Source organism: Crocodylus porosus, unplaced genomic scaffold, assembly GCF_001723895.1.
Source record: "Crocodylus porosus isolate Cpor-Errol unplaced genomic scaffold, CroPor_comp1, whole genome shotgun sequence".
In the NCBI taxonomy this organism is placed as follows: Eukaryota; Metazoa; Chordata; order Crocodylia; family Crocodylidae; genus Crocodylus; species Crocodylus porosus.
This window is the reverse complement of record NW_017728932.1, coordinates 12783518-12807707: the sequence shown is the minus strand read 5'-3', so window position 1 is coordinate 12807707 and position 24190 is coordinate 12783518. Positions and strand designations below refer to the sequence as shown.

At 45.6% G+C, this 24190-nt stretch overlaps 1 protein-coding gene across 6 annotated transcripts in view; it reads right to left on the bottom strand.

Annotated features, from left to right (window-relative positions):
* Positions 1–24190, bottom strand: part of ACACA (acetyl-CoA carboxylase alpha) — a 177965-nt gene that overhangs the window by 25924 nt on the left and 127851 nt on the right. For all 6 annotated transcript variants that reach the window (XM_019545631.1, XM_019545635.1, XM_019545634.1 and 3 more), the window contains 6 exons: positions 19029–19172; positions 18166–18286; positions 13631–13727; positions 9898–9994; positions 9011–9146; positions 1078–1255 (listed from right to left, as the gene is read on the bottom strand). In XM_019545631.1, coding sequence (XP_019401176.1) covers positions 1078–1255; positions 9011–9146; positions 9898–9994; positions 13631–13727; positions 18166–18286; positions 19029–19172 — 773 coding nt within the window. The remainder of the gene's footprint in view (positions 1–1077; positions 1256–9010; positions 9147–9897; positions 9995–13630; positions 13728–18165; positions 18287–19028; positions 19173–24190) is intronic.

Genomic DNA, 24190 nt, shown 5'->3' with positions numbered 1-24190 from the left:
AAGTGGCTCTTGGGTGTCAGTGGAATGGTTTAGCTTGCGAAGAGCAAGGAGAGCAGGCTTTCTGGTGCTTGCCCATCTCTAACAGGGAATCAGGAGCTTGTAGCTCGTACCAGAGAGAGGAAGAGAGCTGCAAGGTTTATGTCAGCTGTGCCCACTAGCGTGAGCAAAATACAAAGAGACTCACATGTGGAAGGCTGCTCCGGGGGCAAGACCGGTATAATAACGTTACTTTTACCTTCAGACACAAGTCTGTTTTCCCATCTGCCTGGGTATTTTCATATCACATGGCTGACCGGATCAAATAGACTAGAAACAGAACTCTATTGTGGTGAGGTTCTCTCTGGCATCAGAGCTGCTTTGCTCTTTCTTTCTGCAACAGAACTGCACCTCCGTCCTCCTTCCCTTGACTGCTCCATGCTAAATGGCTCTGATAAGGGGGTGTCCTGCTCTTGCAATTTATCCCATTTCTATCAGTTGTTGCCAGACCAGGTCTCTTATGGCCCTCCCAGATCAGCCCTATCTTTCTTCTATTTTAAGAGACTTACAGGCCTTATTTTTCCCCTGGTTTGCCTATATTTTTGTACCCAGAAACCACCCCCACTGCAAGCCCATCGCAAGCTTATTTTTGCCGGCTGCATTTTATAGTGATCAGGAACCCTACAAATGCCTGCAGGTCAGCTGGTAAGATATTTAAGCAGTGTAAAATGCAGTCATAGTTACTTGTGCTTGGAAAGTTGCACCTCCAGTTATTTAAGTACAATAACCAGAAAAAGAAGAGGTCTGTGTGCCAGGATCCCAACAGGCTTTACCAGCCAAACCTCCCAGCTCCTTGGGGAGTTGATCCAGAGAAGTTTAGGTCTATGATCCAAGTTACCCATGGAGCCAGTAGCTGGAGAAAGAACCCAAGTCCTGGTGTTACCACTACATAACAGCTTCTTCTCCAAGCAAACGCATGGAAAGAAACCCATTCATTTGTAAAGACACAATAACGAAACAAAAGTGCGCCCAGCCTGGCACTCCCTCCCGTCTGGGAGCAGGACGCGTCAGAGAAGGAACTAGGTCGCCACGGTGCTATACCTGCTGTCCCGGTCCGCATACATCTCCATGTGTCGAGGGTTAATGGTGGGGTCGATCACCACCCAGGATCCTCCTCTCAGCTCTGCCTGGGGTGGGATGTAAACAATCACTGGCTGCCTGTATTCCCGCAGGCCGTCCACGATGTAGGCACCAAACTTCAGTATCTGGTCATACATGTCTAGGACAAAGAATGCAGCACATTATCTTCCCTGCTGCTGCATTCCCAAGTCCCCTGCCTTCCCACTCCATACAAGCACTTCCAGGACCTCCCAGGAAATGCCTGGTTTAGGCAGGACCGTTTAATAACAATGCTTCTGTGCCCAGGGTCAGTAGCTCCAGTCCCTGGCTCCTGTTTGGTCCAACCCGAGGGTATCCAGATCAGCTCACACGTGCCCACCCTGCACTAACTGCCTCCAGCTGGCCAACTTGGGCATTGGGTGTTGCAGGGATTTCAGCAATTCTGAAATCCAGGCCAGAAATTCAGTATGCAAACGTGAATTCAGATTGTAGAGCTCCAATATGAAAAGCCTGGCCACATACTTTCATTTCCATACTATCCTAAAGTGCTTGCACATGTGTGTGGTACCCTGAAGGTTCGGTTTTTTTCTGCCCCCTCCCAACGAAAAATGTTTCCTCCTTTTCTTTAAGCAGACACTAGCGGAAGGGATTTTGCTGAGACTTCCAAGAATAATTTCACCAGGCAAAGGCTGTGCACAGAAAAAAGGTCAGCTCCAAAATTATTATTTTTTTAAAACTTTTTAGGAACAAAATGACAAATATGAGACAACAGGAGTTTAGCATGGAAACAGTCAGGCTGCACTGGGTACAAATCTCATTATACACATGATTATATAAAGAATCATCAAATCAAATGGCTTAGTGATACAAAATACCTATTGGGAACATCCATTCCATCTCTGTCAGCACAGGATTATTTGCTGCACTATATTTTTCGGGGCTTCATAAAGCTTTACACCATGTTTAGAAAACAACTAGGTTTTCACCACTTCTGGAGGGAGACTGCTCCAACAGTCGAGCTGATACGGTTCCCCAGTATTCAGCTGATCAGCTCCACACAGCTGCTCTGTGCCTCAGGACTTGGAGCCACTGCACAGTTGTAGACTTTTAAGTACCAGCATTGGCCTTTTAGACTGTTTCTCCTAACACAGCCCCTTCGAGCTCCTTGGTCATTTTTGTTGCTCCTCTTTCGACTTTCTCTTTTCTCAAATTTTTCAGCACTGGACCAAAAATCACTAATATCCCAGGCACATAGCAAACAGAGAGTCTACCTCCCTGCTCCATGACACACTGCCTTTGCGCACGCTTGCCAGAAATCATGCCAGCCTCTAGCACAACTCGGATCCAATTACTTCCAATCATCTCTCTTGGCTGCTTATTTGGTCCCCACACCACAGCATCTAACAGCCCCAGTGGCTTTTACCGTAACCCTCTGCCAGAGAGATACAGGGGTACACCATTTGACAGATGGGGAACAGAGGCACAGACAGATGCAGCGTCTTGTCTTGGGTCATATAGGAAACACGCAGCGAAGTAAAGAATTGAACCCATGCCTCTCTCAAATACTCTGTTCAGGCTCCCACCCTCAGCTCTGGCCATCGGGTTCCCCTTTTCCCTCTGTGCACAAGAAAATCTTATACACAGTTCATTCTCTGAGTATCCAGGAAAAAATGGTTTAAAAGCCTTTAAAAAGTCCCAGACACTGTAGGAAGCCAGAATTATCTATTTTTTTAATCCCAGACCTGTGAGAATATATACGAACTACTAATGGAGAGGGAGGGAAACAAAACCCCAACCTCCTCGTTTGTCCTGAGCAAAAAAAAAAAAAAAGACCTGAAAAGGAGTGACAAATTTATTACTAATTACATAATTATTTTATTATGTAGTGTGAGTAATAAACCACTTGAAGTACTTTCAGCTAATTCTAGTGTTAAGAAAATAATTGCTTGATTCAAATTATTTTAACAGAATTAATTCTTTACTAGACATTTTTTACTAGTGCTACATAATAAAATCATGGTGTAATTAGGGGGACATTTTTCACTCCTGCCAGGAGTGTATATTTTACCTAGAAAAAAGGTGGTGGGGGGAATGCCACTCACTTGGACTGGGGAGATGGAGGAGAGGCTAAAGGAACAACTGCACTGTAGTGCACTGACTAGTGTGTCTGTTAACGGTGTTTCTTAGGACTCATCTGAAGAAGTGCTGGTTCCAGCCTTCCAGCTCTACCGCAGAAATGCTGCGATGCACCACATAGCCCAAATTAATTCAATGAAAGTTTTGTTATGGCAGGTTTCATCGAAGCAAGGGAAACTGCCTTAATTGAAAATGGCACTTAAAAAAAAGGCTACAAGACATCTTTAACACTTGGCACTTCTAAAAAGTCCGCAGGATCTCAAAGCTCTTTGCAAATACAGTTAGGTAAGCTTGGCAATACCTTGGCAAAATGGCTATCGTTACACTATCTAGTTTCCTGATGGTATAAGAGGGCTGGCAGAATTGTTAAAAGCCATATGAAATGCTGTGAAGAGGACCGAGGAGTCCTGACCCCTAGTATGCCAAGGTAATGACTAGAAAACAGGCCCTCCCTGAATTGAGTTAATACTGTCCTCGACTATGAAACATTTGTCATGCTGTGATGATTACTTCTGTTGTAGAGGTTGCACCTATTCCTATTTCTAGAACTGTAAATACTACATCAGATTTAACTGATGCTGGTGGTGAACGGCATCTGCGTTCAGCGGTGCCTACTGTTCTCTTGTGTGTGCAGTCCTAGTGCCTTTGTGGATAGGTGCTTCTGCAACAAACTGAACGGGCACATCTGCACATGCTATTAATACAACTGAATAAACTCTAGCACAGTTTGCACTGGAGCTTATTGCTCCCTGGTGCTGCGTTTACACATGTGCCCAGGTCCACAGCAAGTTGAGCCAGGTCAAAGCAGCCCCAACTAACAGGGGCTGCTCCAATTTGGCTCAATGTGTTGCAGAGGGCCTGGCGTGGCAAGCCGGTGCTTCAGTGTGGGGTTAGCCAGCAGCCCCTGCACTGAAGCACCCTTGTGCCCCAGCAAGCCCCGGCAGTGTCTACATGTGCAGTGCTGCGCACTAAATAACACTGCAGCAGGATAGTACTTGTGTTTACAAGTACTAACCTACGGAGGCTTTTATTAGTTTACTGCAGCCTAATAGGACCTCATGCGTAGATGCCGAGACTTTACTGCAGAGCTAATTAGACAACTCCTCAGTAAACGTTTCATGTAGACATGCTCACTATGTTCTATAAAACTACTGGAGACTCGTCATCTTCAAGGAACTAACTGCTTGCATAACCATGCTTTTCAAAACTCTGCGACTTCTGCTGGCCACACACGTAAGCCCACTGAACTTGCAAGCGAGGTTTGCTTTTCTAAAACTGCCTTTTGGGTATCTGTAAATACATTTTAACAAAAGAGCCCAGCAAATTGGAAGAAAAATTAAAACCAGATGGAAACTTGCAGGTCAAACTTCTTTCCAATCTTCATTCAATCCTGGGATTTGCAAAGCATCTATCTGAAATGCAGAAACACTTAATGGCAGTGTTAATGGAAGAGCAGTGCTGTTTGTCATTCAGTGCAGCAGTCAGTGCATGTAACCCACGCTCATTCTATGTCCGGGTGTTTCGCTGCAGCCTGTATCGGCATCTACTGACTGGAGGCTCGAAATCTGCTGGAAGCTGTTATTATGCTGCATGTGTAAATATTGGCAGCTGGATACATCAGGCATGCTAGGAAGGCTGCGGACAGCTTTTTAATGTTTCCATAGCGCTGGGCGCTCTGCCCTGCACCTCCAAAACTGGAACAGATCTCGTCAGCTTGGCGGGCTTATCAGACTGGACCTCGAGGTAAAAAGCCAGGCGCATATCGGCCGCATACACCTAATGTACCTCATAAACCCATTACACACAGGCAGTGCTGTAATTCAACATTCAGGTAATGAGAGATTTAAAACAGCCTTTTCATTCTGGTTAAAGTTTTCAATACGATTTTTTTTTTTTTTATTGTTATTTATAACCTGTCCCAGGAAAAAATAATAAGTATAACATGAAAAACCAACTGAGAGTGACCCTGGAGCACCAGCAGTGATGCAGTTTAATATCACTGGGATTTGCATCCTATCAAACTATTCATGCTGAGTCTGAGACCCTGGTGCTAATTTCTAGTAAATTTCACGCTTGATGTCTCGCTGTCGTGGGTCATTGCCGGTTCGTCTAAATAAACTGCTTCCAAATGGCTCCTCCATCTAAATATTCGAGCCCGTTTTTATAATTTAATTTTGCATTATGCTGAATAGCCTTCCGGCCACATCCAGCTCATTGGGGGAAGCCACCAATGCCGTCGTGATATGCTTTTATTTTATTTATTTTATTTATTTATGTTACTGTGTGAATTAGACCTCCTAGGCTGACTAGTAAAGAGGGTCCCCGTTCCCCCCCCCCCACTAATGTCAATTTTCAGCATAGCAAGAGCTGTCTCTAATCTTTTCCTACTCATTACACACAATTTTGGAGTCATTTTACCCACAGTGCAGTCGGCTCCTGGCAGTGTGTTTGTGTGCACTGAGGGGTGGCATAATTGTTTATTTTCCCTCCCGGCATAATCCCCAGCCAGCATTGAAAGCCAAACTGCAAACAACTCCCCAAGGATGGTGGAGACCGACTGGAGAGACCAACACTTTCTGACCCAGGTCCGCGCACGTGGAAAACATCCTGACCCACATGTAATTCAAAATGGCGCTGTCCTCCCTCCCTCCCTTCCTGCACTGCTCTCTTTTCTTCCTCCAAGCAGTATTAACAAGTGATGCGCAAATGGAAATACCGATACTTCTGCTACATGGCTCTGCCCTGTGGTTCTGGTTCCAAAGCAAAACGTTTCTCAGAGCGCAACTGAGGGCCCCTCGAAAAGTGAAGGAAGCTCACACAATTGCACTAATCATCTAACAAGTCTTTTTAATTCTACAGCTTCTTTCATCAGAGGATCTCAGTGCCCTTTGCAAGCATTAATGAATAAAAATCTGTCAGCACATTCCTGAACTGGGGGGGTAAGGCAGATGAGGAGCAGAGAACTGAGGCACTCTCAGTCCCTGGCCAAGCTAGGACGAGCACTCGGGTCTTTACAGTGCCTACAGATTGTATTTTGTCCTTGAAAAAACACCTCCATTCAGCCTCAACCATGTTACTGGAGTATCCTGCAACCAAGACTGTTCCTTTCTCCCACGCTAAAAAACTAGTCATTGCAACACAGCACTTCTCCCAAATGCCAGTTGTCCTAGGGCACGGATGTGCAAAATGCGGCCCGCGGGCCAGATGCGGCCTGCCAGCCCATTCTATCCAGCCCACAGAGCCCCTAAAAAATTTAGAAAATTAATATTCATCTGCCCCTGGCTGCGTGTCATGCAGCCCTCGATGGCTTGCCAAAACTCGGTATGTGGCCCTCCGCCCAAAATAACTACCCACCCCCGCCCCTGTCCTCAGGTAAGAACTTCTTACTGTTATAACTACAGCTATAACCTTTTCTTCTGGGTGCCTGTTAAGTGCCACATACAAGTAAAGGGCCTTAAATCTTTTTAAATAGTTAAAATGTTATCATATCAATCTCCCACTCATGTCACTCCACAAAATTCAAAATCGCAATATCTGGTCCCAAAGCCTAGTTGTGGGTTTATGAACTGAGCAGCTTTTCAACAGCTCAATTCATCTGAGCCACGGCTGTTGCCAAGAGTCAATTTGGAGGAAACACCTGATATGACAATAATACACGCAGAAATTATCAATGAGACAAAGCAGCTATGTGATGAATACACCTATCCATTTCCATATGCAATACAGCTGGCCAACCCAGCCCCCTACCTAAGCTGTGAGGAAGAGGGATGTATGGCTCCCTAAGCGGTCGGGGTTTCCCAAGATTAGGGTTTAATTGTCCCAGGTTGGCAGCTGTAAATTTTGTTAGCAGCTAAACCACTGTTAAAATCCAATTACCTGTTTTCATTGGAGCTGATCGGGGCAGTCCCTATAACGGTTAGGAGGGGAAGGCATAAAATAATGCCATGTTGTTTATGCTGAACAGAACTTATCTTACAAGTTGCACATTGCATGTTCTGTGTTATTCCTGCTGCCGCCCATCTGCCTATGAAAGGCTAGATGGGGTTTCATTTGCTCCTATCAGCCCCACACCATCATGGCAGAAGTTCTCTTCCTCCTACAGGCTGAAGGCAGAGCTGCGCAGAGCATTCCTGCTAGGGAGGTGCATGGATTTAACAGGATTTGTTTCAACTATCAGACAAATATTTTGGCACAGGGAAGTAGAGGCAGAGCTCTGTTACTGGGGACACAATCAGCTTGGAAGGCATGTACTACAAACAAAGATTCCTCTGGTTATGTGACTACAATTTAACACTGTTAAAAAGATCAGAATTCTTAAAACCCAGTCTGGCCTGTCACTATTCATGACTCCTTTCAGGCTCTGAATCCCTCATCTCAGACAATGAAAATCAAGCAAGGCTCTCAAGATTTCAGTGCTGTGATAGCTTGCAAATATGCAATGGGAATTAGTTTTTGCTGTGGAATCACGGAATTCAAAAGAATGACAGTGGGAAATTTTCTGTGGGTTTTAGGTGTTTGATCATATAAAAGGTGGTTCAACCTGTTAAGCAGAACTGTCACCTTACTTTGGGCTTTGCCAGGACTGGGTATCCGGGCTGGGATCAGCTGCACCAGTTTACAGTCATGACTTACCTTGGTTGCGGCGCATCTACACTAAGGTCTCTACAAACACAGCTGCACTGATTTAAAAAAAATGCAAAGTAGACAAAGTGGTAAGAGAGCCTTGCACCCAAAGCAGTGCACTCCTAGGATTTGCTTGCAAAAAACAGAGTAAGGCAATGACACCTCATAAGGGAAGGATGCTCAGAAGATTTTCCAGCTCAGAAGAGAGACCTGCAGCCTACAGTTTTAGAATGGGCTTCAGATGACTTTGCCCATCATTTAGAAGGTCAGCTACCAGGAAAAGAACATGCTGGGAAACCACACAGATGCAGCCAAAGCAACAGCAGCTTCATTTAAGGTTAGTGGAAAAGGGACTGAATGTCTCTATTCTTTTCAATCATGGGGTGTGAGGTCTAAGACTTTCCCAGGCAAACCATGCATTTTATGCACTTGGGGTCATTGCTCCCTGGTGTCATGGGCTCTAGCTCTGGCTTATTTTATCTAATGCAGATCATGCAGATCTCAGATTCCTTTCTGATAGTAACCTGGCAGATGACCTGCCCAGATCTTGACCCAGTTGTACCACACTTCCCTCTTTGGCGTAGCAGATGGAACATTTGCAGCGTCCCACACCCTGGCTGAAATCTGGCGTATTTTCCAAGGTTTGAATCTGTGAAAGTGGAGCCCACTCCAAATTAGACTGGTATCCCAACAGGGCCAGATGGTAAAGCAGGTCCTGATTACTCAGCTATATTTAGGGTGTCAATAGGTCCAAATTCTGAAGACTGGTAGGCCTGAAAGGTTACAGGCCTGCTGTGAAGGTGGGTAAGGAGGTCAGCTGCCTTCAAGGTTCAGGCCACTAGCTCTTCTCCATTAGGGAAGAGACTGGATGCAGACTGCAGCAGAGGAGGATGAATCGGACATGCCCTACTCCACAAGTCTAAGCACATCTGCTCAAGCGTGCTCTGCTAGGAGGTGGCAAGCAGGCCCTAGCAACGTGGGACTGGCAAAGGAACAACTGCTCTCCACTGTAACACAGGTCTATTAAGAGTGGGGGGAAGTATCTGTGATGCTGAAGGGAAGCCTCTGATCACAACCTAAGCTCATCAGGCCACCTGTGGTTCCATGTGCCCACAAAGTGGTTTCATACCGAACATAACAACTGCTTGATAATCACCTTTCATGCCACCAGAGAAGCCTCGCCAGTTGGCAAAGACCATCAGAGGAAGTCCCTCTCTGTTAAAGTCCTTGATAGCTTGGGCTGTCTTAAAGGCAGAGTCTGGGAACCACACTTGACCGGCCTGCTGGATTATCTGTTGGGAAGGAAAAAAAATGGTAAGTGCTAAATGTCTGGTTACTGAGAGAGTTACTGAGAGGAACACAAAGTTCTACAATGAAAGCTGCAATCTGAAATCTTGAGGCTGAAAAAACATAGGAGGCCCAGTACCACCGGTCACTGATGTGCAAGATGGACAACACACAGGACAGCCAGGACCCTGCCCCCAAGAGCTGACAAGGTTAGTCCTTGACTCTGCAGTTAAACCCATGCAAGCAGACCTCTGCCCTTCGTGGAGCCCCTCTGACTTTGGTGAAGCTTTGTGAGAACACATCAGTCTCCGATTGCCCGCAGGCACAAGAGAAGAAGGAATGAGAAGCAGGAGGCTGTGGCCCCAGCAGCTGGAGAGGGAAATGAGATTTTGCTCCTTCATCTTGTGCTTTTGCTATAACACCTTCTCTGCCTCTCAGAGCAGGGCTAGTAAAGAAGTCTCAGAGATGATCCATATCTAAGACTTTCTCTCTGCAGGCACACAGTAACCAGCAGCACAGTCCATTGATCAGCTGCACTGTGATAGCACATGGCCAGTCTGACTAGCTGTGGGTCCCACACACGGGCTAATCTCTCTATAAAAACAAGCACGCTTTGCAAAGGGGTGTCTGCAGAAAACAGTTTTAACCCACAGCCAAAAATGGTAAGTGCTAAATGTCTGGTTACTGAGAGAGTTACTGAGAGGAGCACAAAGTTCTACAACAGTCCAATTACCACAGTTCAATGGCCAAACCTACCTTGGCCTCTGAGTCCAGGTTTGCAGGGTCAGCAGGGATACTTAGTTCCACCGTTCTGGTTTCTACGGCAACTACTCCTACAGGTATTCCTCCCAGCCTGGGAACAGACAAGGCAAATTAAAACCCATGTATTTTGCCATTATACAACCAGCTGTTTTTTCTTTTTCCCCAATCCCACATCAAAACATTTGAAAATACCAAGAGATAAATAATGCAAACCAATGCAGGGAGAGGCTCCCTTGCCGTTCTGGAGAGGTCAGGCATGCATCTGGATAATTTCAGTGGGACTTACAGCTCTCCGAATCAGTCCCTGTTTGCAAAACCCACACCTCAGTGACAACACAAACCAAAGCAGCCTTTTGCCCTAGACGGAAACAGAGCCACACAGCTGTCACCTATTAGAGCAGCTCTTCCAACATGCTCCTGTGACTACATTGATTTTCATGAGAAGTCTTCATCACGAAACCCAACCCCTCCCAGCCCCTGTTACACTTGCACTGATATTTCCTCCCTGTGCTCATTGATCAAACCTTCCCCCTTGCCCCACAAGCTATTGTTTTCCAGAAGACAGCATGAACCAGTGACCATAATCCCCCTGCCCCTCTTAAAGGGATCTTCCACAAGTGGGCAATGGTGATGGGTGGAAGGGAGGTTAGCTGCAAGTCTATTAATCCTCCCAGCTGGCAGGCAGGGGTTATGGGGAATGGTAGTTGGGCACAGGAGGAGGCAGGGTATCCTGCATGTCAGGATAAATTTAGCCTCACTCTCTACTCAGCATAATAACTTTCTAAAACACAAGGCACCACTTGTGGCGACAGCTGCGCACAATGGCTTCCTGATGTCACATGAAAGGGAATCCCAGCAGAGTCTGCCCCTCTACTCAACCGTCTCAAGTTGGATGACAAGCACCCCAGGTAGCAAAAGTGACAAGGCCAACGTGCACTAGGGGGATTGAAAATATTCCTATTCACAATGATTAAGAGTCTGCCTGGAAACACATAATTGCCAAAGCCGTCTTAAATCAGTAACTTATAACTTCTATATTAGGGCCCATGTGACCTAATAAAGAACATCTTTATCCAAGTATTACAGTTATTTATTGAACTTGAAAACAGCTCAAAACAACTTCTATTTTCCATTATACTTCATATAAATTTTATCAGGCAAGCACATGAAGATGCTACATCTTGTTTTATAGTGTGTCCCTGGACAAGTTGCCATGGAATAATAAAAGACAATTTACAGCCAACAGCACACGTATTCCAAACATACATACAAAAGATGAGTTTTGGCAGCACTTACAGTAACAATCCCAGAAGAATACATTCATATTTATTTTTTCAAAACGCCACTGCTTTTGAAAGAAGTTGGTTCCATTTGTATTGTATATGCAAGCGTGAGAAAGGCAGAGAGCTCAGAATTTGTCAGATGAAAAGAAACTGGAAAAGTCAAGCTGAGCACAGTCCTGAATGAAGCCCTTCTGGTTTTCCAAAAGAACTGACTATTTGGGATGTTGCCTGAACTTGACATTGTTAAATGATGATAATATTTTGTAACTGCATAGAAATACTATGCGCCTCATAAACATTGGCTTGAACTTGCGAAGTAGGAATTATACATGGTTTAGAGATGGAAAAATCCTAGTGGCTCATCTAGCTCATGGCCCACTCCATGAACAAGCTCACACATGTAGGCCCTTCTACTTCCGTTTTCTCCCCCTACTTGGATGAAGCAGTCATACCCCAGGAACCTCTCAACAGGGGATACGAGAGGCTTCCAAGACCTTACGAAGAGAGTGGCAGCCGCTTTCCCAACCCCTGTGGAGCAACCAACTCATAAACTGATGGACATTGTCCATTCAGTTAGAATGAGGAAAGAGCCTTTGCCTGTAAACAAGGCAATACCAGACCCAGGCATACTGACCTGGTGGACTGGCCACAACAGTCTCTGCCTTAGTTAAGATGGACAAGAAATACCAAGTTCTACCCAAGAGAACAGTGTTGCAGGATCACCGTCTTCTTCTGGAGATGTCTGTGTGCTGGGTGATGCTATGGCTGGAAATCTTGGCATTGTGGCAGGTACTAATATTGAGAATGATTTTTCAGTTAGTGATGCTCTTAGGCCAAAGACTGATGCAGACAAACACCGGGACTGGCCAGATTATGCCTCTGACCAAAGTCTCAGCTTTTTCAGCATTGGGTCACCAGCCTGTGACACTCAAAGCATCTCCAGGGCCACAAAGCCTAAGTGGGCAGCCAGTGATCTCCTGGAGGAGCCCCATGTAGGGAATATATCCCTGAAGGACCTCCTATCTCCTAAACCTCAGATGGCATTTCTCTGACCATTCTGGAGCTGAAAGTCTAAGGGTTATGGAGCTCCACGTTAGCACACTTTGCTTCTCTGGAATATTATTATCGAGAAGAATATTATCGAGAAGAAGGGACCTAGGTTCCCTGGATTTGAAGCCAGCCCCCACCGAGTACCCCTGGACCAAGGAAATTCATCTGTAGTCACTTCCATCATTGGCAGATGGGGAGCTTTCCTCAGATGCAAGGTTCTCCCAGACCATAATGAAACTGAGAGCATCTTCACTCGCTAGAGTGAGCAAAAATGCACAAAAGGCAACATCTGAATCTGAGTGATGCCAAGGAGGACGTTCTGGGTTCAAGAAACTTGGCTGCCTATTCGCAGTGGCAAAGTAAACTACCAAAATAAAGGAGCTAAGTGAAGATTAAGGAGTTACAGTGCTTGCTATAGTCCAAAGCAGATAGCAAGAATCTTCACCCTATGTGTAGAAGCAGAGGAGAGGAGCTGAAGTGCAGCTGACGTGCCCAGCCCTCAGGTCAGGGCAGGTATGCACTGCAGGACAAAAAAATAATTCCCAAGCTTGAGAACACGAGCACCCGCAGGGCAGCGTGACAATCAGATAATGCAACCTGCAATGCCCTGGATTTTGTTTTAAGCAGACGATAAGCTTTTGAAGAAAACTGGACCCAGCTCTGACTTGGATTCGGAACCAAGTCATGGACGATGCGATCTGCAGGCATTTCTTCCTCGGCAGCCCTAACATGCATGGACTCACAGCACTGAACAAGCTACAAAGGCTGGAGTTATTTTCTAGACTGGGCCCTAAATCTCAAGCCAGAGTGGTATGTTTTAGATCGTGAGCCACTTGCCACGAAGATAAGGGAAACGGATTGTCCCCAAGAAGAAGATGAGCACTAGATGAAAGCCTCTAGGGCTGCACACCTCTGCAGGCTAAGCCACGCAGGTATTTGTGTGGAGAATACTGTAGGTTAATCCATGCAGGGCTTGTTGTTGACTTGCTCTCTTTTTAGAGAGTAATAAAATTTAACAGAAACTTCAATTTCCCCACTCAGAGAAAAAAAGATGCAGGTATCCCAGCAACTTACAGCTTCTTGCAGCTGTAGCCAAACTTTTCTTGCAAGTTAAACAGGACTGTCAAGCAATGATGCGTCTCAGTTACTAAATAATGGCAGAAACTACAGTAAGGCTTGTCTAGGTTACCACAAGTACCACAATGTTTTTTTTTTTCAGGGGAATCACCTGTTGCCATGCCTCATGTGCGCTCTCTTTATGGCAGGCTCAGTTTCACGCCGAAGAGAACCTACCTCCACACACCAACTTGGTCAGACAGCATCAGCAAAGATGCAGAGCATCAGCACTGGAGCTAGATGTCTACAAAGGTACAGAGAGGTCTCTGGGGACTTACCTGGCTCTGCCAACTACAACTGTTTGTGCCCAAGGCTGCATGACCTCCAGGAAGGAGCCATGGTCAAAGAACCCACTTAACCACTGGCCTTTTTGAGCTGCAAAAGCAAGAATGAGATATCAGAAAGGGAGGGCAAAGTATTTAAAACTTGCAGCAAGATACCCATTTGAGAACTTGGAGTGGCATTTCTTTCCTTCTTTTTTAAACAGATTATAATACAAGAGAGCGTTAGACAGCTGCACATTTGTTTGCCTTCAGCCATCATGTCCTATTTCATTTGCTAGTCTGCATAAAGAGACTCATTTATCAGCAAAGGCATCATTTATTGTTAAACGATGGGGTTCGGATAGCAGAGGGACTTTGCATGCTTTTAAATAAATAACTCTGTTTTTTTCAAGACACTGCAAACATTTGTCAAAAGGCAGCCAAGTCATTAAAGAGGGGGTTTTCAAAATGCCTGTTTCTATTTTAAAAACCTAACTTACAATTTTCCCTCAATTCTGCCAATTCCTTTTTCTCAGAATGCTGAAGACAGCCAGACATTAGGTATAAACGAGCTGATGATAATTGAATAGTAGGTAATGCGTGGGTCACACATTCTGGTAGACAGGTAACAGGACAGAATCATTATGTACAGCCCATAAAGTGAAACCATTTGGTTAACTAAGCCTACTTGCTCTACTGAAGATATTCCTGACAAAGCAGTGTTCTTCTCGCACCAATCCGGGTTCTAGACAGAATGTTAGGAGTCAATGTCTGTTCTTCAAACCCATCTCCTTTCCAATAAGGATGGCAAATTTCTGCCTTTCCACAGTACCTAGCACCTTTCCAACAAGTGCATCTATATAATCGTGCAATGCAGGGAGAAAACAATTCCTTCCTGACCCATGCAGGCAATTGATCTTATGCCCTGAAGCATGAGAGCTCAATTATCTTTACCCTGCTACCAATGCATAGCTGGCTGTAGTGCTTTATAAAAAGAAATCCAGGGTCATATGTAATGTCCTTTGGGCACAGGTGATTCCAAGGGACTGGTTACACTGTCTCCCATGTGAAGCAATATACAGTATTTGCTAGCTGGTCTTTATGTATTCAAAAGAGCTGAAAGTTTTGGAGCAGATAACTCGTCTAGTCACAGGATATTTTTTATGAATGTATTTACTATACTATTTCTCGGGGCACTTCTGTGAAGCACCGCGGCATCACTTCCATTTTGCAGATGGGGGCCAGAGGCACAGAAGTCAGGTAACTTGTTCAATGACAATAATTTAGGGCAAGGTGGGCACAGAACACAGAACCTTCAACAGATCACCACGCCATAATCCAGATATTTATCAAAGATAATGGTAAAGAAGAGTCAGGCTGCAAGACAGAAGTAAATTATCTGGAAGGGCAACCCAGCGTCCATCTCAGATGGACACAAGATGCAGTCTGGATTTAGATCCAGGTTCTGAATGCATTTCTAGAAATAGGGATGCCTGGGCACTAGAGTTTTATTCAGTTCTTTACAGGTAGGTAGGAGCTGAAATCAAAAATCATTTTTGGAGCCTAGGGTTGTCAGAGGCAGGACTTCAGCTTGGGAATAGTTTTTTAAGGGAAGGGCATTACAGAGGGGTTTCATTTTTATCTTTGCCTGCACAGTCCCTAACCCAACATTAACAAAAGATGGGAAATGCAAAAAGGTCCCCACTGGTTTCTACATGCCTCCAGATCATACAAGCTACAGCAGCAAGGAAACTCTACCCACCCAGGCAATAAAAATTGCTCTCTGAGGGTATCCACTTTGCACCAATCTCTCACAAAGCTGGTACAAAATCACAGTCTCCCCTGTGTTAGCCCTTGGCATGTAGCTCCTGAGCAATGTTTTAATTTGAACAAGGACCTCTGCCTCCACAAGCCCAAGTCCAAAACCAATTAAAAGTGGAGATCCAAGCGAGCTAACCTCTGCTGACTTAAACAGGATGGAGAGTGTTTTATCAAGACCAAACTTGTAATTACTGTGTTCTACATTCCTTGCCTCTGTGGCCCCACTGTAAAATGTGACCATCCATTTCAAAATTATCTCTTTATCGTGAGCCCAAAGCTGATCGTTTAGATTCTGGCCTCGTGTCGGGCGTCAGTTTGAAGAATATCACGGCAATATCTCCTCTAATAAATGGCTTTAACTTTTCACCTAGGAGATATCTGCTTTAACTTATCACGGAGAATCATCTGCTTTTCTTAACGCTTCCACTAAATTAAAATCTGAAGTCACTCGATTTGGAAGCCAGCGTTAGCTGCACTCAGACAGCTGGATGAATCACTGGAGAGATGATGAAAAAATATTATCCAAAAACGGAAAACTTAGTTTATCACAGATCTCATTTTAGCTACCGAAACTCATTAATAACAGCAGGGATAATGGTCACCCAGTTTGTAGCTGGTACGCACATGGCTTGCAAAGCCCCCCACCCGCGAAGGAGGGGCAGGGCCTTGGATTTGCAGTGGTTCCAATGCAATTATTCTGTGACGACTGCCAGGCTACTGAAAGACAAATTCCTCTAGGATAAGGGCTTTTGTACTTTTTGTCAAATGTATTTCTTAAGTTTTAGAAATGCAACCCCTTAATTGCAAAGTAACTCCTTACTGCAAACACTCTCAAACTTCAGCTCTTTCATGCTATTTTATGCCACTTTAATTCTCTTAGCAGTAATTCTTGTTTTATAATTTATGAAAATTATTAAGATGTATTTGGGTTCCAGAATTCAGATTCACCCCCGCTTCCCCAACTCTAACCAGCTCCCTCTCTGTTGGAGAAGCAATATTTATGTGGCTTCCTGATTAGTTACAGATGCAGGGGATATTTCAAGCCCAGGAGCGGACCTGGGTAATCTCAGGGCTAGATTCAAACCTCAGTACAGGGTGTACAGGTTGTGCATGTTTGCAGGTGTGGGAGAAGGGCCGCTTGAGATTAAGGCAAAGCTGGGCTTGGGTATCACAAGACGCTTCTTGTTCAGCAAAGAGAAAACAAAAGACATCATTTACAGCCCCCTTTCCAGGTTTCCATTCAAGTCTGAACACACTCAGGCTTATTCACTGTTGAAACATTTTTTAAATTAAAAAATTCCACTTCACGTTAGAGAATGTGCATTCTCAGCAGTAAAACCTCACACGTGCAAGAAACCCTAGCATCACCAGGGGTGGGTGAGCAGGGAACCAGCCCCAGGCACCGTTTTTAAGGGGATGCAAGAAAGGCAGCCACCACCGCTGCCAGGCCCATGGCCACCACCGCCCAGGGCACAGAAACTGCTTCCTCCGCTTCTGACAAGAAGAATTAGCACAATAACGAACCACCGCCAAGCATGCCCTTCCTCTCCATGCAGGAGGTTTGCAGAGCCAGCATTAGGGTATTAGCAATTTTAGTGCCCAACTCCCTTTCTCAAACACAGGTCTAATAAAAGATATCAGATTCACCCAAAGAACCTTGTCTGCCGTTTAGCACTGAGGAACTCGAGTCTCTGAAAGTCAAAGCTATTTAAGAACCTAAACACCTTGCAGCAGTGATTCTCAACCAGGGCTCCACGAGGGCAGCCAGGTAAAACTGCCCTGTGCATACTGCTGTCTCAGCAAGACTGTGATAGGCCTAAAGCAGGTGAGAGCCCCTTTGAGACCAGCCCCTCCCACACTCCTTCCAGAAACCTGAGTCTCTGTTTCCAGGAGAAGAGTGTAGGGGAGGCCAGACCAGAAAGGGCTGCACAGCCTGACGTAGCTCCTGGCTGCTTGAGGCTGATCACAGACCTAACACAGGAGAAGAGTATGCACATGCCAAGCTCTTCCCGGGTTGGCTGTGCAGCAGATTTATCTGGAGGCAGCCTAGCCCAGTTGAGAAGCACCAAGGTAAGTCGAAGCAGCACCAACAGCGGTTCTCAGCAGGGGATGCTGCCACATTCAAACAAGTGGTGAAGGGTGGCCCAACTTTGAGAGGGTTGAGAACCGCTGCCTTAGTCACATATGAAAGCAGAAGAAAAGCACTTACACTTTAGTTTGATTTCACTAACCACCTATTTTGTTTCATTTTGTGACGCTGCAGTCTGCCAGAATATGACTGACAGCTTCCTCAACCACCCACTCACCCATATCTTCCCTGTTCAAAATGTGTAGACTACGAGCAAGAACTGGCAAACTTTTACGCGACTAGTCCTTACTTACATGAGCATTCCCACTGAAGTCTATGAAGCACCCTGAATTATGTGCACAAATAAGAGTTTGCGAGATCTGGCCATAAAATTAGTTCATCCCAGTCACTGGGGTGTGCATATTCCTTGCAGTGCTGCTACTTAAAATTACATAATTTGCTAATACAGTATCCTCCATAACCTTTCTAATTACAACTACACCGTTCTGATGCTGTAACACAGGGGTCATTCCTATACTATCGATAACTAGACTTAGTACCAGCATATGCCAAAGTTACAAGATAATTAAAAACACAGGTTAGAGTCTTGGTTATCATTAGATGAGCTGCTGCTCGTTTTGGGCGTCAAACACACACGTACTTGGATGAGGACGTCCAGCCAACATCCACCGGGGATCATACGGAGTCTTGGTGGGAACGAACTCAATAGTTCTGTCTATTGGATCCTTGACACTGAGGATAGGAACTGGGCAGGACACACTCTGCGATAAATAAAAAAAAGACCGAAATCATCCTCTAGTCTTGGTGACTTTGTTTCAAAGGGCAGAAATGAAAAGGAACTGGCTGACACCATCCCCATTTCTGACACCCAGAAAGCTTCCCGCTCCTCCTCCGTACAACCCCGATGACAGCAGCTGCCCATTGTCTTTGCAACAGTCTGAAAATGATCCCTAAGTGTTTGAAGGACACAAAGACTTCATTTGCCATATTTGCACTTTATTTGTTCTCGAACTTCAGACACTGCCAGCATCAGGCGGGGGTGCAATTTAATTTCAAAAAGGTGACCGTGCCCCCTGATTCGCTCCATGCATTCTTTCCTGAAGGAAGGTGACTTGTGCGTTCCTCTTGCTGCCTGGCAACCTCCCCATATATTAACTACTACAAATGATGGCTGGGGAGGAGGTCCTTTTAGACTGAATTCTGTAAAAGTCATCTTACTATGTCTGGGGGCTCCCCTGCTGCCCAGACTATTACAGCCCAGATGCCAGCAGGTGCATGTGAAGGTGTGGGGGGCAGAGTTCCTGGGTAGCAATGCAGTTTCCTTTAACACCGAGTTGTTTTTTTTAATATTGTCATAGGGCTTAAGAACTTCCACCACAGATCAGGATGCCTCAGCACCCTCAGCACTGGACAAAGCCAGCCCCTGCCTCAAAAAGCTCATAATTTAACTACAAGACAAAAAATGCCAGGCAGGAGAGTGACGGCAATGACATCAGGGCTTACCTTTGGCATGTAGGATAACCACAGCAGAATGGTGTAGACACCTTCAAAATCATCGCACACGGTGCTGTGCGTCACTCCATTGTTGTGCATGATCTGGATCCCACCCAGCTGGTTGTTTGAGGTATACACCTCCCGTCCAAGCACCTGTCAAGAGAGGTTGGATCATGTGAAGCAACAAAAGAAAGGCTCTGTTGGGTATGACTTGGGGAGATGGGCACATTCCAGTTCACCCTTCCAGTAAGTCGCTACCAATGCACCATGCAGTGATGAAGCCCAAAGCTCCTTGAGCAGCTTTAACGTCTGGATCCTCTCTACCCACCTCGCTGTACTGTAGCAACCGTCACGACCATGTCACAGGGGAGGAAACTGAGGTCTGAGGAGATGCAGTCACACAGCAACAGAGTGGGGAACAGGACCATCTCTCCAGGGCCTGGAGCGTGCATTCAGCTCACTTAACAAGTGCCACTGCTGTGAAGGAGCAGTGTGGCAAAGGGACTTAGGCCTTGGAGGGGGGAAACCAAAGCCCTACACAAAAGCCAGAATAACCCACATGGTCACAGACAAAGCCCCGGTGGCTCCTTAGAGAGACCAGGAAGAATAAGCCTCTGACTGCTGGACTTTCAATTCTCTTGCCTGGCTCCAAGTCTAATCTCAGCTCAGGCACCGCGGCTCTTTTCTCATTCTCCTGCTGTCTCTTTCCATTTGCCCTCTCACTGACTGATACACTGATCTCTCGGTCACTCGCTTTCTGCTCCACTGAGTCCATATTACTAATAACACCTCTGCCACGGCCAGTTTACCTCATGAAGGCAGGAGCACATCATTACAAAATAAACTCATAACTTTGACATTCTAGCAAATACATGCCGTTTGTTATTTTTATGGCTTGAGTCTTTCTAACAGACAGAGGGCATTACATACCTGCTTCGTTTGGATCTTAAAAAACCACATGCACCACCACTCGCCCTCCCCCATCGGAAAGCAACCCACTTCAGCTAGTTTTTGGGGCCAGGGGTTACTCAGAGATCGCCGCAGGCAGGTCACAGGCAGCGCCGTCTCCAAGGCAGGCAGGTTCAGCTCTGCTTTCACCGTCATGAATGGCGAACACACGATGTTCTCAAATGAGCCCTTAGGGGATGTAACTCACCTTGTTGAGAGGGAGTTCAATGGAATTAGCAAGGGGGTTAAGTATTTCAAAGTTCACTTGAAAATAAAATTAAAAAAAAAAAAAAAAAAGAAGCCTGATGTGAGAATTATTCCATTATCTGGGAGCTGGGGTTTTCCTGTGTGTGACTCGAGCCAGCATTAAATACTCTCAAGCCAGCAAAAACGAGTCAATGATGCACTCGCAGGACTCAGCCTTGGTGCCAGGACTGAGAACGGACCAGGCAACACGTGCATCTGCCAAAGATTTTGCTGGTCGTGAAATATGGTTGGATGCATCAGATCTCATTTCTCAAGGGGGTCAGTGAACCAGGCTGGGGTCAGGCACAGCCTTGCACCCATGGCCAGATGCAAGCTCTCCTTCTTTTGGAGAGTCAGGGAGCTGACACCACAGGCCAGGAGCTGACATCACACGCATGCAGGGATTGGCTAAAGGATCACCTGACAGCTAGTACACAGCGGGCAAGGGCTTGGAGCAGCTGATGCATGTCTGCAATTACCCTGGGGTAAATAAAATGCAAACTGGGACATGTTAGCCCTAAATGAGCCAGGATCTATCCCCTCCCTGCTGTTAACTCACTTAACTGTGATAGTCTGTCCATATATTTGAGAGGGGTATGACTGCAATATTGCACACAGGGAAACTGAAGCAGGAGGCTTGGATGCCTTGCCCAATATTTTAGGAGGCAGCGAAAAGCCAGGATTTGGAATCAGGAGTTCCTGTCTTTCTTTCAACTTCCAAACCCTTTTATTCCCAACCAAGAAAAATCTTATGCTGTGAGCAGCCCTAATTGCCACAAGCTGAAAAGCCAGCAGTGAAGATTTAGGTTGAAGGACAGTAAGAAACTGGCGTCCAGATGCAAGACACAAGCCCAGCTCCCTCTTTCCACCGAGCTAAATAAAAATAAAGAGGATTTAAACTTCCCATCTGCAACCTAATGCAACCATACACACATGCAAAATGGGCCAGTGTTGCTGCTTATCTAGAGACACTGAGGACAGCTCAGGTTTACTGCTGCTGACAGGCAATGAAAACAGCCTAATATACCGCCTGTCCTCACTCTGGAATCCCTTTTTGGAGATCAAGATAAATATGCAGTTCCTTTTCCCCGAGTGCTCCAGACATTTGAGTGACGTGGCACAGTTTGGCGAGGCTCTGTGCAAGTAAAATCTCTGTGTAACACCAGGTGTGTGGGGTGCTTATATGTCAGGAGAGGCATCACGAGTCCAAAAAAACTGTTTAACGCTGCACCGATGAATGCTAGCTCACAACGTGTGTGACCTGTTGCCTGTGTGCAATGGGAGGGTTAGGCCAAAGTAGGTGCAATCCTTAAACCACGATTTAAATCACAGCAAGCATCCTTGGGACTCCAAGGACTACATGCTCAAGGGGTTTAAGGGCCAAACTCCATGCTGCCAGCTGGAATGAGATCAGCTGGATTCCCCTCTCCATCCTATAAATCCCCACCTTTTGCATGTGCATCCCCCCATTTTTGTTGGGAACTGGCCAGAGATCCTGCCAACTAATCATACACAGGTGGCTGCAGACTGGATTTCAGCAAGGGTGCCAGAAGTTAAAAGGCACCAAGGGGCTAGCCAGCTTACAGACAATGATCATTTGGCTTGAGAAAAAATGAATGCAATAGCTCATCCATTCAGCCCCGCTAACCACCTCATCTCTGACCTGCAAGGACTACATTTTTAAAGGCTGACAAGTAATTCAATCTCCAATTAACAATTTTAAATGGTGCAATGCATATTGCTGTATAAATGTCTGCAAGAAAATATCCAAGGCTGAAAGAGAATGAAATAGCAGGAAAATCATAAGAGTCGATGCTTATGCAATCAGGGTGTTCTTCAGTGGGACACACAGGCAGCAAAGACACGTGTGTGTTTGGAAAATGCTGACAGGCAAGTTCGACTGACAGGTCTACAAAAGCCCCCAGTGAGACAGACTGGTTAGGAGTCAACTTTGGATCCCAAACTATTACACACCCACTCTAAGCAGCGAACACCCAACAGCCAGGCAAGTGTGTTCAGTAGCAGATCCTACAGTCGGTGGTAAAAAATACCTCCAGCCTGAAATTCAGAGGCAAGGGAGACTCAGCCAGCCTCAGGAAAGGGGAAAGCAGGAGTTTTATGGACGAAATGTGTATAAACACGGTACTGCATGGATCAGCCTCAAAAATGTGGTGTTTTACATATCACAGCCTTTTGTGCACATGTAGTATCAGGTAACATTTACCACACTGGTAACTCCCAGGCAGCATTTCCCTACTTTGACTGCATTGGCAAAATGGCCCATCACATCTCTGCTGATTCTGGACGAGGATTTGGACAGGCACAAAGCAGAGTTAAGACTTTAACTGCCCTTTGCTCCCACGAAAATCCCCTTCAATACATTTGCAAGTGCGTCATGCTGTCCATGCACATGAATAATTTTGTCAGCCCTCTAAATCTTCAAGATCTATAGCCTTCCCTTCAGCTTATTTCCAACAATGGAGAAGCTGGTTAACTCGGGCAGTCTGCTAGGAAAGCAGGTTTCTTTGCAAACTTAGGTGGCCTGTATGTGCCGCTGAGATGAAAGATCGGAAAAACCAAAAGCAGAGGGCTAGAACGGAAACTTCAAATACTGTGCCTGGACTTGCTATTATGTTCCCAGCAGACGATGTTCATCTTCACTCGTGTAAGATTTGAACATGGCGTCTTGTCCAAATAACGTTCACAGCAGCAAAGCATGGCTTATGCTGAGTGCCAGAAATGAGAGGAGGAGAAAGAAAGACAACCAAACCATGGCCATTATAAATAGCCGGTTGCTTTAATAAACTGCAAGAAATCATCAAAATAATGGTCTCATCAAAAATCGCATTGTAGAGACTTAAAGCCCAAGTGCTATTTTCTGCAGTTGACTCTCAACAAATCGTACAGCTTTCGTTGAGATCATTTTGCACTTCTAGCAGGCACATTAAGCTATTAGAGGATGGAACAGCGACGACTCGCAACACAAGAACAGAGCTGGGTTTGGATGCCAATGAACATTGGAATGACAAAGAGCCAAGAGCCATGCCTCTAAACAGACCCGTTTCTTGGGTCTGGCAAGAACCCAGACACCCCTTCTCTGTCTGGAAACGGATTGCAGTTCTTGCATTTCTAATCTATGAATGTGTGCAGTTCCTGCACTTTTAATTTACGAGCGTTCGGTGGGGGACCTTTCTGACTTGGGAACATATTGGCTCGGTCTAATGCTTGGAGATTATTAAAGTCAGAGCTATACTCCACTATCAAGTCTACAGATCTTTTATTTAGAAGATATGGTGCTCTAAATGCACAAAGAGCTCCCTGTCACCTTCACATTAAAGCCCCTAGTGCCTGGTAAATGGAATTATATAGCTGTCATCTCCTTTCCCCAAAGTTTTAAGAGTACAATGGGCTCATTTTTTCACACTCCATCCCAGCTTCAGAACTAAGAGACCTACTTTGTATTGATTTAAAGTCTCTGAAATAAATAAACCTGCTTCACCAATGTGATTCACAAGAAATTCATGATACACTATTGCATGATATATTTCAAGCTCTGGCTCGAGCTCTTTTTCCTCTAGTGAGTGATGGGGGAGCCGGGAGCTGGGGCGGGGAGCCGCAAAGCTGACAGCCTGATGGTTATTGGAGATGGCTACTGACTGCAAATCCAGAAGCAAGCGTTGCCAGCGGAGTGTTCTTGGAGGGGGACTTGGGTTGGGAGTAAGTATACTTGGCTCTCGAGGGACACTAGGGAAGAGGTGGCCACAACCTTTTTTTACAACACCTTTCTCTTGAGAATCTCAAAGCACTTCCCCAGTACATATGAACCAAGACATGGGTGCCCTATTACATAGGGAAGGATCACTCCCCTTACTGCACAGACAGAAGGTCCCGGGTAATGTGGGGCCCTTGCAGGATGCGTTGGGAAATTTGGTCGTCACACCAGACGACAAAGCTAACATGTTTAACGATTTCTTTGC